This window comes from Scomber scombrus, chromosome 8 (genome assembly GCF_963691925.1).
Source record: "Scomber scombrus chromosome 8, fScoSco1.1, whole genome shotgun sequence".
NCBI lineage: Eukaryota > Metazoa > Chordata > Actinopteri > Scombriformes > Scombridae > Scomber > Scomber scombrus.
Window position 1 is genome coordinate 12,380,249 of NC_084977.1, and position 15,843 is coordinate 12,396,091.

The 15,843-nt window shown below is 41.5% G+C and overlaps 1 protein-coding gene across 2 annotated transcripts in view; it reads right to left on the reverse strand.

Annotated features, from left to right (window-relative positions):
• Nucleotides 1-8,155: 8,155 nt before the first annotated feature.
• dot1l (DOT1-like histone H3K79 methyltransferase) overlaps nt 8,156-15,843 on the reverse strand; it is a 31,343-nt gene continuing 23,655 nt past the window's right edge. The window contains exons 25-28 of one of the 2 annotated variants that reach the window (XM_062423522.1): nt 15,548-15,753; nt 15,230-15,303; nt 14,446-15,135; nt 8,156-12,651 (exon numbers count right to left, since the gene is read on the reverse strand). In XM_062423522.1, coding sequence (XP_062279506.1) covers nt 12,641-12,651; nt 14,446-15,135; nt 15,230-15,303; nt 15,548-15,753 — 981 coding nt within the window. In that variant the 3' untranslated portion in view covers nt 8,156-12,640. Of the gene's footprint in view, nt 12,652-13,034; nt 13,688-14,445; nt 15,136-15,229; nt 15,304-15,547; nt 15,754-15,843 lie in introns of those variants that run through there. The other variant, XM_062423521.1, reaches the window with a different exon arrangement.

The following is a 15,843-nucleotide window of genomic DNA, read 5'->3' on the forward strand; positions in this document are numbered from 1 at the left end:
GTTCACACTGTCTGTACATGTGTGTGTGGTCGGACTTCTCTCAGCAGTTTATTTTGAATGAGTGAGATTCAAGAGGGTGGGAGTTATATCCTCCCACCTTCCCTTCTTAGTAACAGACTGCCAAAATAGGAATATCAACTGTCCTTGATGAGGTAGATTGTGGATTCCTTTATGAACAAGATATTTGCTGCACAGAAAAGCACCTCCTTCACATCCGAAATGCAGGTTTAAGTGAGATGACTCGAGGGAATAAAAGGCACAGAAATGGTAGTTTTGTTGTTTCATTGTACACACACCAAGCCTCACTATAAGTAGACTCACAGGGAAGACATCAAGAGAGGTTTCAGGATTATTGAGGGAGCTTCCTTTAACTTTGTCACAAACCTTTCACTTTCTTCAATACATGATGCCTCAGGCTGGAGGATGAAATGTGTTGTTTTGATAACTTGTAAGGTTGTATAACACAGAGATACAAGTTAAAGCATAGAGAAGACACAGGTGAGTTTAACACTTTTATTAATAGTTCACAATAACTGTGAGCAGGTGTAGAATACAACATTAAAGTACATTTACTCAAGAAATTCACTTTGTATTTGTTAAAATAAACTTTCAATGAAAAAGGAAGGCTGTGGATTATGTCTTGCATCACAGGATATTATATTTACATTATAAATGAGCAGACATCCTGAAAAAAACCCCCAAAAAACACTACCACTTGACAAGCTGTGGATGAACAAAGAGAGTATATTTTCACAGCAAATCAAAAATAATAGTTATAAGTACAATATTGGGTACAATAGCACGGGAAGGTTTTGAATCCAGTGTGGCCATATTGATCCTCTATTTGTGTTCATGCAGTTCATTGACAACATGTTGTCAGTGGTTAAAGACTATCAGGCCATTCATGTCAACTGTCAAACCAGCCAAGAGCCAAATGCAAAAACTAACCAGCATTTAGACGTACTTTACCAAATCCGTTAAATTAAAAGGTTGCTATTTGGTTCTTAATGCCAAAGGGAGGGTAACGGGTAACAAGCCAAGTCTTTGAAAGACACAGAGCAATGCAAGCTGATTCTCTTTAAAGAGCTGTTTACTCCCATCACCGCTCTCACAGCTGCAGCCTTGTTTTGCAGACAGTCAAGGTCTCCGAGCTGCTCAGTGGCGGTGCGTCTGCAGAGATGAAGCCAAATATCATTCTTGTACATGACAAATCTTCAGTGAGGAGTAACTAGACAGGTTCATTATTATTTGCAGAACATTTCTTGGCAGGTAACACATCATCCTGATATCTATGTGGGAAACATTTGCTTACAGATGTGATGTTTTCTTTTTTTGTGACCAACATTTTAGTGGTTTTAAACATTTTTCCCCACACTAATTTAGAGGAGACATGAGATATTAAAAGCAAATTACTAAAATATTGTGTTGACATTGCAGCCAGGGGACCTCAAGATAAGCACATTGGTGTGCTACGCCCTCGCAAAACTTTCAAATAAAATTTGATCGCAATAATTATAACTAAATTTCAAACCTTTATTTAGCCCTCCTATGATCGTGATCATAACTTAACCTGCTTACACCCGCACTCCCATCTGACTCTTTGACCCCCTCCCAACCCTACCAGCGACCTGAGTTCTTTTAAACTATAGAATTATATTATTTCCCTTCTCTTTGTGTATTCCCTTCATTAATGTTTTTTTTTTTAAACTTTTCCCCCTTATCCATACAGGAGATATATAAATAAACACATTGTGGTTTACTATGTACCCTAATTTTAAGATGTTGGTTAAATAGAATTATTAGGTCACATGGAGGAGAATATATACATACGACTATTAGTTATATGAGTATAACCACGGCATAGCCTTTAACTAAATCCGATAAATTAAATGTTTCTATCTGCTCCTCATGTCAAAGGGAGGGGAACAGTTAACAAGCCAACTCTTTGAAAGACACAGAGCAATGCAATCTGATTCTCTTTAAAGAGCTGTTTACTCCCATCACCGCTCTCACAGCTGCAGCCTTGTTTTGCAGACAGTCAAGGTCTCCGAGCTGCTCAGTGGCGGTGCGTCTGCAGAGATGAAGCCAAATATCATTCTTGTACATGACAAATCTTCAGTGAGGAGTGACTAGACGGGTTCATTATTAGCAGAACATTTCTTGGCAGGCACCATATCATCCTCATATCTATGTGGGAGATTTACAGATGTGATGTTTTCTATGCTGTGGGACTCACAGCTGCTCTTTTTTTTTTTTTTAAACCTCTTTTTATTGAGAAATATAGGTTACAAACAGAGACACATCAGTACAGTTACATGAGTTTTTCTTTTTTCTTACACACAAAAAACACCCCAAACAATAAAAGAACCCAAACAATACAGACAGTTATAATGGAAAAACATACTTGAAATTGCAACATGAATGCACAAGTATGATTTCTGTGAAGGATGGCACACTTTCAAAACATGACAACCATTATGGATTACTATAGTCAGGTTTTAATAGTGTAGCTTGAATATAGAGGGGGGCAGTAATTACTCTAGAGTCAGCCAGGATGTCCACTTACTACATTGGTAGGGCTTGGAGGTTACTAAAATATGACATTAGTGATCCCCACACTGAGAGGAATTTGTTAGAACCTCTAATTGTGAATTTAATCTTCTCTAGATGTAAAAACATCATTACATCTTTAAGCCACTGTGCTGCAGTGGGTGGTGCGCTTGATTTCCAAAGTAGTAAGATTTGCCTACGCGCCAATAAAGATACAAATGCTATGATGTTGAGTTGTTTTCGTGTCAAGTTTGTTTCTTCATCTGGTACACCAAATATGGCAATCATAGCGCATGGTTCTAAAGTCATCCCAAGAACTTCAGATAATACATCAAATATAGTTGACCAGTATCCTACTAGTGTGTGGCATGACCAAAACATATGTGTCAAGTCAGCTACATTAACATGACATCTTACACATTTGCTATCTACATTAGGATAGAATGAGGATATCTTAGCTCTACACCAGTGTAGACGATGTACAACCTTGAACTGGATCAAACCCAGTCTTGCACAGGAAGTGCTGTTGTTCACTCTTGTTAGAGCATTAGTCCATACCTCTTCTGAAATTTCAGTTCCTTTTCCCATGCATTTTTGATCTTGCCTATCTTAACATGATCAAGTAACATAATCAATGAATAAGAATGTGCTGTAAAACCTTTCAACCAGGAAGGAACTTCCAAAAGTGAGTCCAATAGGGACTTTGTTGGGAGAGCCGGGAAGTTTGAGCTGTGGCTTTTAGCAAATTGGCGAGCTTGAAAGTAACGAAATAAGTCAGTTTGTGGAAGGTCATACTTGGAAATCAAATAATTAAAGCTAGAGAATATCCCATTCCCATAAAGATCACTAAATATTTGGATCCCTTGCCTATGCCATCTTGCAAAGGCCTGGTCTAATTTGGCTGGTAGAAATGTGTGATTGTTACACAGCGGGCTCTGAATCAAAAGTGTTCCCCTTGTGTTAGTATGCAATCTAAACTGAGTCCATATTCTAAGAGTGGAGATGACCACTGGGTTAGATGTAAACTGTAAAATCTTGATAAGAAGGCTAGATGAAGCTAGAGCAGTGGTCTCCAACCCTGCTCCTGCTCTTGGTCGCTGGAGTAAGTCTTTACCTATCCTAGGAATCTTACCATTCCATATGAATTTTGAAATAAATGTATCTATCTGATGGAAAAAAGATTTTGATAAGAAAATAGGGAGACATTGAAACAGAAACAGAAACCTTGGTAATACATTCATTTTGACACAATTCACTCTGCCGGCTAAGGTCAAATGTAAGATATCCCACCTTTGTAGGTCTGATTTCAGTTTAACAATAAGTGGGGCAAAATTCTCATCAAAAAGATCTTTGAAGGCAGGAGTTATTTTAATGCCCAAATATTTAAAACCTGACCTTGATATATGAAATGGTAGAGCCTGATTTGGGATTTCCATCGCTGATTTATTAACAGGTAAGCATTCGCTTTTTGATAAATTAAGTTTGTAGCCAGAAATCTGCCCAAAAGTGTGCAGTAGTGAAAGTATGTAATTGATACCTGACAGTGGGTCTGAGATGTAAAGCAGCATGTCACCTGCATAGAGGGACAGCTTATTTTCCACTCCCCATCTGGGAATACCCTTTATTGAGGGTGTAGATTTTAGGGCAAGGGATAGTGGTTCTATTGCTATTGTAAATAAAAGTGGACTAAGTGGGCAACCTTGTCTAGTACCTCTAGATAAAGTAAAACTTTGTGAGCGCAGCTGGTTTGTGACCACTGATGCTTGTGGAGAGAAATAAAGAAGTCGGATCCACTGGCTAAACGTTTTACCAAAACCAAATTGCTTCAAAGTAAAAAAAAGAAAATCCCATTCCACGCGGTCGAATGCTTTTTCCGCATCTAAGGATACCACAACTTCTGGTACGTTGTCAGGTGAAGGGCTGTAAAGTATATTTAAAAGACGTCGCACATTAGAAAACAAATACCGCCCTCTAATAAAGCCCGTCTGGTCAGTTGAAATCAGGTATGGCAAGGGTGCCTCCAAACTCCTAGCTAACAGTTTAGAGAGTATTTTAACATCAGAATTTAACAGCGACACTGGTCTGTATGATCCGCATTTAGATGCATCCCTACCAGATTTCAGCAAAAGTGTAATTGATGCTTCAGTAAGGGATCCTGGTAATTTACCTTGGGACAAGGAGTGGTTAAACATATCTAACAGCAGGGGGGCTAGCTGACCAGAAAATTTCTTGTAAAAATCAATGGGGAAGTCATCAGGCCCTGGGGCCTTCCCATTTTGCATGGCAGAGATAGCTAAGGTAACCTCTTCATGGCTCAGTGGCTGGTCTAATTGCTCTTTGTGGCCATCAGAGAGGGTGGGAACTTGTATTTTCTCAAAAAACTGTGACGTGTCTTTAAATGACTCTGAATTATATAAATCAAAATAGTAGTTTTTAAAGATGGAATTTATTTCTAAAGGGTCTGTGGTCAGCTGTCCTGTAGTATCTTCAATTTGAGAAATGTGTTGTGATGCAGATTTAGATTTTAGTTGATGAGCCAGAAGCCGGCCTGCTTTTTCACCGTGTTCATAAAACATCCCACGTGATCGCATAAGAAGTTGTTCTGTTTCTGAAGTAGAGAGTAAATTATACTGAGTCTGAAGATCTATTCTCTCTTTGTAGAGTAATGGACTTAGAGATATGGAACATTGCCTATCTAGCTCAAATATTGAATCCATTAACTGCTGTTTTTTCCTCTTTCTCTCTCTATTCTGATAGGCTGAATATGCTATTATCTCCCCTCTAACAACAACTTTAAGTGTTTCCCAAAGTAATGATGGAGAAACTGAGTCTGTTCTATTTGTTTCTAAAAAGCTATTGATGGCTATAGAGATTAAACTGCAGAACTTCTCATCTGATAATAATGTAGTATTAAAGCGCCACTGAGGACGACTAGTGCAAATGTGGTTTAAAGAAAGATCCATAAGTACGGGGGCGTGGTCTGATTCTACGATGGCACCATATTCAACCTTCTCTAAGGAGCTCATCAATTTTTGATCAATGAAAAAGTAATCAATTCTCGAGTATGAATGATGGACATTAGAAAAAAATGAAAAAGTTTTGCCCTGAGGATTCAAAACACGCCAAGGATCTACACATGCTGCATGCCCAAACAATTCTAAAAATTTACTGGCCATTTTCGATAGGGTATGTACTTTAGGGTTGGATCTGTCTAAGTTTGGGTCCATGACACAGTTAAAGTCACCCCCTAAAATCAAAAAATGAGAATTTAGATCTGACAGTTTACAGACAAGTTGTTGCACAAACCCTGCATCATCCCAGTTAAGAGCGTACAGGTTCACTAGTACAACAGGGGTATGGAAAAGCCGTCCAGAGACAATAACATAGCGGCCTTGTGAATCAGACACAACACCAGAACAGGTGAACTGAATTTTCTTGTGTAGTATTATTGCTGTTCCCCTTGCTTTAGAATTAAAACCAGAGTGAAAGATTTGTCCTACACATTGTTTTTTTAAACGTAGTTGGTCAGAATTACGTAGGTGAGTTTCTTGAAGAAAAATAATATCAGCTTTTAAATTCTTAAGGTGAGTAAATATTTTAGATCTCTTTACTGGACTGTTGAGCCCTTTAACGTTCCATGATGCGAAACTGATAGTTGACCCCCCACCCTGGGCGCCCTGTAAACTGTTAGTCATAGCCACACAATAAAGTTATAAATGTAGTGTACATGACTCCTTTTGTCCATATTTAACCATGTAGACGTCATGACTCCCTCCCTCAACAGAAATAAACATAATACAATCCCAAATATGTACAGTATCTATAAAAGAAAAAAAAGGTCCAGTCATTAGCCCCAGATCCCCTAGAACATTCCCTTTCTCTGCCAACTGGCAGCGCGCAGGATTCGTCCCCCTTCTGAACACTTCCAACAAAACACCTTGAGTATCTAAACTTTGCTTTGGAGAGCTCCTGAATATTAATGAAACAAATAAACTCCAACCATAAATCGAAGTTAAGTTTTCAGTCATATGAAATAACACTTAAACAAGCCGTAATAAAACAACAAATCCAAAAGTCCTGAGACGGCCGACAACGGTTAATGTATATAGCGTGGCTAAGAATTATGCTACACTGAGTTAGCCGTGGCTGTTACTTTACCCGACGTCATTGATAGCCAGTGTTCAGTTAATCCTCTTGTTCCGGACCATCAGGAATGTCGGCCTTCCTCTCAATCCTCCGAGCGTAAAACGCCTCCGCATCCAATGGTGTCTCGAACATCAGCGTCTCCCCTCCATAAGACACTCGTAGGCGCGCCGGGTAGAGAAGCCTGAATTGAATCCCTTTCTTATACAGAGCTGATTTGACGGTCTTGTAAGCTGCACGTTTCCTAGAGAGGTTGGCACTCAGATCAGGATACAGCATCTCGTTCTGCCTAGCCCAGCGTAATGCCCTCTCCCGGTCTTGATATCCATGGAAAGCAACAATGATTGCTCGAGGTGGCTGGCCATCTTTGGGTTTTTGCATAAGAGTACGATGTGCCCGGTCCAGTTCAGGCGGTGTGGCAAACACCTGGTTCCCCATCCTGTCTTTCAATAGGGTGGAGATGAAAGTCCCCATATCGCCGTTGGGCTCACTACCCTCCGGCACGTTTATTATGCGGAGGTTTGCTCTTCGAGAACGGTTCTCCAAGTCATCGATGCGGTCCACTAGTGTAGCATTCACAGCCTGTAATTCCGATATGGTTTTCTCCACATAGAGAGTGCTTCAAAGTTCTCGCCTGCAGTGATCTCTACAGATGTAACTCTTTGTCCCAGGGTATCCACCATTTCTCGAAAACTAGCTATAGACGACTGGATAGGCGCAAGAGAGGCTTGAATGAGTGCAGCCATGTCCTCTTTGAGATTTTCACGCTGCTTTTCCATTTCTGCTGTTAGCATCACCGCAAGTTCATTACTAGCTGTAGCCGTCGCCATATTAGCCACTCTGCTACTAAGCGTTGATTTCTTTGACTCTGTATCCCCTTTGGTTTTCTGAGGACCAGGCATGTTCCGAACTTGTGATTTTGGCAACAAATGAAATAAAATACTCAACTGAAAATATTAACTCGACATCCGTATGTATAACAGGGAGTTTTAAGGTAATTAAATTCAAGGTATCAGGAGACACTCGTTCGCACGTCCGACCACTACATGTTCCAAACCGGAAGCCGCTCTTTAAAAGCATTTGAATGACTACATCTCATTGTTTGGAAGTCTCTACTGTACTTATTTCTACTGTGAGAACAATTTTGAAAATGTATAACTAATCTTTAGTGTCACCTAGGCCTTCTGAATGTTAATCAAAGCCACTAAGGACATCTTCATATTATGGCTCCAAGTCCAGGTGAAAAGCTCCACAATAGAAAATTATAATAATAATTCCAAGAACAAGGCAGCTTGTTGGAAGATTTCCTCCGAGACTTTTCAAGCAATTTGGCATAAAAACAAGTGCACCTCCCTGAATAAAAAATCATGAATGACATGTGAACCTCAGCATAGTCTGTTTGATCCATGGAGACTGGAAAAACACAGAAATGCCAGTACACACACAACAAAGTAAATTCAAATATTATAAGAAACATTTTATTAATAATCATAAAATGCAGAAAAAAAACATTAATTCCATTTGTCATTATAACATCTTAGGATAAAAGCACCAACACCGAACAGTAACAAGTTTCCCATGAAAACCCAGGGCCTTTTGGAAAGTAGGTTTGCCGTTTATTGCACCTCAAACCTGCCCTGGCTTCACCGATCAAGAGACATCTGTACATACTGTAGGTTACGCGCGTGTCGTTCAGAGTTGGTTTCCCTCCACGCTAAGGGAAGGGATCCCAACAAGGGACACTGAACCTCATTCTTAAGTGACATTAATCGAGACAGAGGCTTTGCGAGATGAGGAAGATGCTGAAAAGTCGTAGCCATTTCACAGCTTTCTCGAGATCGGAGCGACTCATAAAGCTTTACAGAGCTGGATTTCACCAGAGAGGGCTGGATGTATGTGACAGTGAGAATTCATCTGAGGAAACCAGTTTTCCTTTAAATACACTTACTGGGGGGGGGAGGGGGGTTGTCCTGGTCCTGAGTTTGGTTAGAAAGGGACTTTGTCATGCCACAAGATGGTTAACAAAATGTGTGACATGCAGTAGTTTAAGAAAATTCATTAACATCATTACACCATTTCAAGCAATCAGGGAAGTTCCTGAGTTGAGACCCTTGGCAGGATTTAGAGTAAACAGCCTCGACCGCAAAGCTCTACCAATAATGTACCGAAGATGGAGCACGCTGGAGAACTGCAAAGAAGCTTTGGATTCAAATCATGCTCATGCACCAAAGGACTTGAATAACAGCACCTCATCCCTTTGATTGATTATACAAGTAGCTACAAAACTGATTGAAATCTGTAATGACTGTAATATATTGGCCTCATTATTCTCACTTGCACATACACCACCAAATTCCCCTTCCAGATGATAAAAACCTCTTCTGGACTGCCAGAAAAGTCGCCAGGCAAGCTTGTGTTGAAGATTATTCTACCATAAACCCTGCAGCACAACAGGAAAAGAGTAGTATTTATCAATAGCTGCAATTTCCTTGTTTTAAGTGAAGGAGAGCACCGTGCTGTCTGTCTGACTAGTAGTATTAAAAACTGACAGGAATCTGAAGACACAATTAAAAGCATAACATGTAACTGCAGTTGTATCAAACACCAAGAACAAGAAAATCAAAACAGCATCAACAATAATTACAAAAGATCTCTCAGTGCTGGTAACGAATTGGCTATCGTTTCTATTTATGTTCTAAAATGAGCAAATGACTTCACTTGTTCACTGAGTGAGTGTGCAGGACAGGAATTTACTATAAAGCTTTAATTATTAGTCTAACCTTCCCTTGGATATGAACTGGCAAGTGGAAAAAAGCACAGGCACAAACTGAGCTTAAATGCATTCCCACTATCAGTAAAAAAAATAAAAAAATAAGGAAGCTTGGCTGCTCTTACTCCCAAAACGAGCTACCACACAAGTGTTTTACTTCAGCATGTCTCTTGTAATTACACTATATGCTCACATTACAAGGTAGGGCCTTGTCAGTAAGACATTCAAAGACAGACAGTGTGTATGTGTAAGAAGTTGACACATAGTTTTGTGTGCACCAGTACAGATTGAATTTGGATCTGAATTGCCATCATTTGGAAACAGAAGCACCATTTGTTTTTGTTTTTTTCCTGCAGAATCTTAGTTGGTAAAAAGAAAGAAAACTATTAAAGTGATAACAGTTCTAGTGCTGGAATCTAGTCGTGTTCACTGCCAGAGCACCTCTGTATGTATGTGTGTGTGTGTGTGTGTGTGTGTTAGTGTGTGTGTGCACGCGCATGTGAAATACACACACAGCTTCTGAGTTTCTACTTCTGTCAGGTGTATATCACAAGGATTCAGGTGCTGCGGTGTTTGGTGCCATCTGTTAAGGTCCTGTGGTGGCAAAGCTTCACTCTCCTTGGCTTCAAGCCTCCTGTTTAACAGGTTGAATTTAAGGGTCACAATGCCAGCACCAAAACACCCCTATTCACTTATAGATTTATATATTCATATATATAGACTGTATATAGATACATATTTTATATACCTTTCAGTTTATGGTGGAGAGACATACAAGGAAAAACAAAAACGTATGTACAAAAACAGTGTGTCTTGTTCACTAACAAACTGCTCAGGTAAGCAGCTCACTTTAAGAGAGCAAAGCGTGCTGATGGTTTCAAACTGCTGAGTGAGCAACATTAACAGAGGCCCTCGAACCTGTTTACTCGGACTCTTAGCCAGCTGTTGCAGAGTAGTTTATCGAAAAGGTGGTGTCTGCTGTTGTACACTTGGCATTCAAAGAACCAGACAATAGCATATTAAATATGAGAAAAGGAAATGCCAAAAAAAAAAGGCTTTACAAATGTCCCTGTGTACAGCACCAAGTATTCGATTTGTTTTTGATGTTTTCACTTTAGAATAAATAAGATCAGGCACAGTCCAAATTTAGCACCATTGTTTTCAGACTGTGAGTCAAGTACACACACTATTGCATTCTACAATGTCAACACATTTCAGGATTTAAAAAAAAAAAAGGAAGAGAAAAACAAATACCAAGGCAAATGGAGACTGACGGCATAAATATTATACACAACTATACAGTCGGAGAATGAATCACATTCACAGTAGACATTGTTTACAAAAAAAAACACAATAAAAAGCAAACAAAAAGGTGTGTAAAGAGTCCAGTAGTTTGTTGTGGTTATGGTAAATAGGTTTTCCCAGTGTGTAAGGATTTGCATGCTTGAGTGTGTGCGTGTGTGTTAACTAACTGCAGTATTATTCCACAAACATGTCCATATTTATGTCAACATTTGCTTACGCCTGCATTTCCCCAACAGCAGACATAAATATACTAAGTTTAGCTTAAGAAGAGTTTAAAATTCCTGCTTTAAGAATAATTCTGCTGCGGTCCCACAAGGTAGTGCGATTTACCAAATTGATAGACAAAGAGAAAACACTATTAATAAATACAGAAATTAGTTCAGATCATCTGTGGTTTTACTAGGAATCTTTTATACCTGGATTCAGCTTAACTAAACTTTAACAAATGTGTTGCCGAAACTCTTTGACAACAGTGGATCTCTACCAGAGAGTGGCTAACAATGTCCACACGGAGCACCATCTCATTAAGTGAATTCATCGGGTGTTATTTTTAAAATCTATTTAAATGTATTCAGCTCTGCTCATTACTGGCACCCCTTGAAATGTTGCTAAGTCAAGATAATTTCAAAATTAGGCTAAAATCTGCAAAACATAAACTGATGTCCTTGTTCTTCAGTTCAATCATTTAGATGCAGCATGTGAAATAGGCCTAATAGTTGTCACAAAAGGCCAAAGAGATATTTAAAGTAAACATGGAAGCTTTCGTTGATGTTACATTTTCGATATTGGAAGAGAAACAATGAACCACACCACACATCAGGATTTATTTTCATTACTCAGAATGTGAACTTAGTTTTGCTCCAGTTAGAAGCAAAAGAAATATTAGTTTTGTGAGCCAAAAGCAGCCAAAACTAGCTAAATTAGAGAAAAGCAGATTTTTAGTATCACTTTTCTCTTAATTAATGGCACTAAAAACAGCAAATAACCCAAGTTTTAATTGTCTTCAATATAAAAAAAATATAGCAAACCATCAACATAACAGGGGTGTCAACTAACCAGCCAGGACTTGTACATCTTCTGCTACATGAGTAACTGTATCTTACTATCCAGTGTGAAGTTAGACCAAAAATATTTACTTCCTCATCTTGTTTCATAGTCCAATATGTTGTAACAAATGCTGAATTTCACTGAAGGAAGAAAACCGATAAGAGAGCCCACATGCAGATAGGGAAAAGCTGCATGATATTTGAGCAGAGTTCAATGAACTGGTCTGTTTGTGTGTGTGTTTGTGTTTGAGTATGCACACGTGACGCCAGACTTTGGAGGGAACGTGACACTTGATGAGATTCGGCTCAAAGAAGTGGACTGTGTGTTTCAATCTGTTGTTAAATGTTACATGGAATCGTTAAAAACAGTTGCTATAATAGTAACTACGACAAAAATGACACACGATCGTACTATAGAGCACCTCAAATGTGAAATCAGACATTTTGATGATTCAGTTCATTCAGTGCTGACAGCAGCCAGTACTGATTTCCACATTGTGTTTAAATCTTCAAACCAACATTTTTAGCCAAAAGAACTCAAAACATGAATGTGACCAGTGCCTTTGAATTCTGCTCAAGGTGATCATAGTGGTGGTGATTAGTGTGTGTGTGTGTGTGTGTGTGTGTGTGTGAGAGAGAGAGTGTGTGAGTGTGTGTGTGTGTGTGTATATATGCGTGTGTGTACATGTGTGTCGGAGATCCCAGTACAGGAGCCGGTCTTGGAGGCGCTCGGGTAGTGCAGACATTTTGAAGCACCAGTGAGTGAGTAGAGTGCCTTGGTCCACACCTGGACATTTGCATAGTTTATTTAATTTTGAGGTAGTTTTCAGCAATTACCTGTAAGATCAAATAAGAGAGAAAAAGACACTGATGAGTGATTATGTATTCATATTTAACAATGCAAACAACACTGATAGGCCAAAACCACATTAAATCCTGTCACTTTTAATATCCAAACTTGTCAATCTTGCAGTTTTTGTAGTTTTAATCTTAAACCCAAAATGTATCTTACCTTGTCCGTACAGAACAACAGGGTGCGGGAGCACAGGGAAAACAGGTATCCTGTCTCTCTCACTCCCTACCAGTCTCCCTCTTTCTCTCTCTGTGTGTCTGTCTGTCTGTCTGTCTGTCTGTCTGTCTCTCCCCCTCTTCACCCTCTGTTTGCCTGTCGCCCTTCCCCTCTCCACCCCCCCCCCCCCCCCTTCCCTCACCCCCAAACCCTATCTAGGCCGGGAGCCTGGGAGATGGGAGGTGGTGTAGGTGCCATGCATGCCCTGAGACCTCCACATGCTCCCGCCACCACCTGAGCTGCTGGCCGGTGGTGGAGGAGGCAGCCGAGGGGAGTAGTGCACTGCAAATGGACGAGAGGAGGAGGAGGTTGACAGAGAGGAGGAAGATAGAGAGGCGGTAGCAGCGGCAACAGTGGACACAGGAGCAGAGGAGGCAGAGGTGGAGGAGGAGGAGATGGAGAGAGAGAGGGATGACTGAGCTCTCTGATGGTGGAGAGAGGAGTGGGACAGACGGGAGGAGTAGAGGGAGTCTGACCGAGAGGATGGCAGGGCGTCAGAGTCCGTGGGAGCCGAGGAGGAGGGGGCGCTGTGCAGGGGCGGTGGAGGGGGCAGGGAGAGCGTGGGAGGAGAAGGGCTGTGCAGGACCGACTGTGTGCGGCTGTGCTGGGCCTGTGACAAGGAGAGGGGTAGAGGTGAGGACACGGAGGCCAGGCGCGTGGAGGCTGGTTGGGGAGTGGTGTGCTGCTGGGTTTGGGAGGAGGAAGAGGAGGAGAGACTGAGCAGAGAGCTGAGGCCTCCAGAGGTGGGCAGCGTTGCCCCAAACTGATGGGAGGACACTGAGGGAACCACGTGGTGAAATATACCTGCAAATCATACAGCAGAAATGGAGGGAAGGGGGGGGGGGGCAAGAGTGGACAGCAGATAAAAGTGCCAAAGAGAGCAAGAAGGAGGGGGACAAAGAGAGAAGCAAGGACTGAGCCAGGTTGTGCATAGCGCCAAGCAAGTCATAGACAAGCACACAGAAAGCAAACAGAGTCAGTCCACTGTGATGGTAGCCAGATTAAACCAGATCAGCTTCACCAACTTAAGAGTTTTTAAATCACAGTAAATTTTGATTTCTGGAATTATTTTTGCTTGTGAATGAAATGACCCTGACATACAAATTCAACAGATACACCCACAGAAAATGACAAATGAACAATGTGACCTACATAAAATCTAATAGTCATTATATGAATTCATTGCTTAAAACAGATGCTAAATAAAGCCAATTTTTTGGGGGGATTTTTCTTGTGTCTGTTTTAGTTTAATGTTAATTCTAAAATGCAGCATTTTCCGAGGGTGTTTCCAACTGCAGCACTTAAGCAGCCAGCCCATGTCAAAAGCGAGGCAGCACACAGAGTCGGTCAGTCAAACTGTCAGTGAGGCAGACAGAGACAGCAGCACTGAGCCTCCACTTACCTGACTATTAGCAGGCCAATTCCCTATAACTCGTTCATTTCTGTATATGTAACATGACCCCAGGCTAAGACCTCACTATGACTGTTCAATGATCCTGATCCTGAGATAAGAATTCACACTGAGTAGGAATGATAATCAGTTTGTCATCAGTGACGCTCACCTCCAGCCGCTCCCCCAGCCAGCCCGGCACTGGAGAAGCTTCCCAGGGAAGAGTGTCCATTGACGAGCCGTGGGGTCCCGCTCACCGTGGAGCCGCCTGTCGGGGCCCCGAACAAGGACTGCAAGACTGATGCCCCTCCGAGTTGGAACTGAGATCCCAGGTACTGACCTACAGATGATCCTGTGGTTGAGGACACTGCTACAGGACTGCCTCCCACCTTCCCGCTCAGAATGCCTCCGCCGCTGCTGGCGGCTGCAGAAATGAAAAGATTCTGACTAGCCAGACTGCTGCTGCCCTTCAGCTCCCAATCGCGAGGGGCCTTCTGCTTCTGGAGGGTCTGGCGTTGGTCTGAGCCACTGCCTCCTTGAGTTCCTCCACTACCGCTGCCTCCACCACGGGTCCCTGCATCTTGGCTCAGGAAGGGGTTGGGGGTCACGTAGCTTGATGACTCTCCATCGCTCCCTCTTCTCACCTGCTGATGGTGTTGTTTGTGATCAGAATCTGAGTCTGTGCCCCTGCTTGACCCCCCCATACCAAATGGAGAGCCTCCCTGTCTCAGGTCAGAGTTAGGTTGCTTTGGGTCGGAAATGGGTGAAAAGGTGGATTTCCACTTGCTGTTTGAGGACAAGGAGGAGGAAGAAGAGGCCTCACTGCCTGTACTGTTGCCACTGCTGCTACCAGATTTCCTGCCTAGTGAACCAAAAGAGAAAGAGAGGGTAGGCATTAAGGAGAAGAAGTGCAAAAATAAACATTTTATTTTAGCTAAAGCATTTTCTTTTCTTACCTCTTTCACTATCCCCGAGTCTACCGGGTCCATCTCTGCTCTCCAAGGATATAGTGGCAATTTTTCTTTCAATTCTAGGGGAAAAAGAGCAACAATTTAAAACAAATACAGCTGCAAGTGGAAACAAAATGTGCATGAATCTGGCATGAGGTCACACTTGTATCACTAGTGTTTGATTAACAACGAAAAAAGTTGTGATGAGCCACCTGGTTACTTAGCAACTCAACCAAGAAGGCTTCAGAAAAAAAGTCATCTAAGTAATCTTGGAACAAGGAAAGCCTGACAACCTTCAAATTACATAAAAAAAACCCCTCTTACCTTGAACTGGAGCTGTCAGCAGGGTATCCTGAGTCCTCATCATCAGAGCTGGGGGCTGACGAGTATTGACCTGTACCATTCAGTTCCAGGGGGCGCTCTCTCTTCAAGATGGGAGGTTGGTCCAGGTCAGGCCCGCTGGGGCTGCGGCTCGATTGCTCTGGGGAGGAGATGGCAGAGATCTCCAGAGGTTGGTTGATGTTGTTCACCTGTTGGGATGAATGACATACAGATTACAACCAGATGACACCCAGTGATAAAAGTTGTTTTGAATAATCAGAGAGGAATCTAAATTCCTC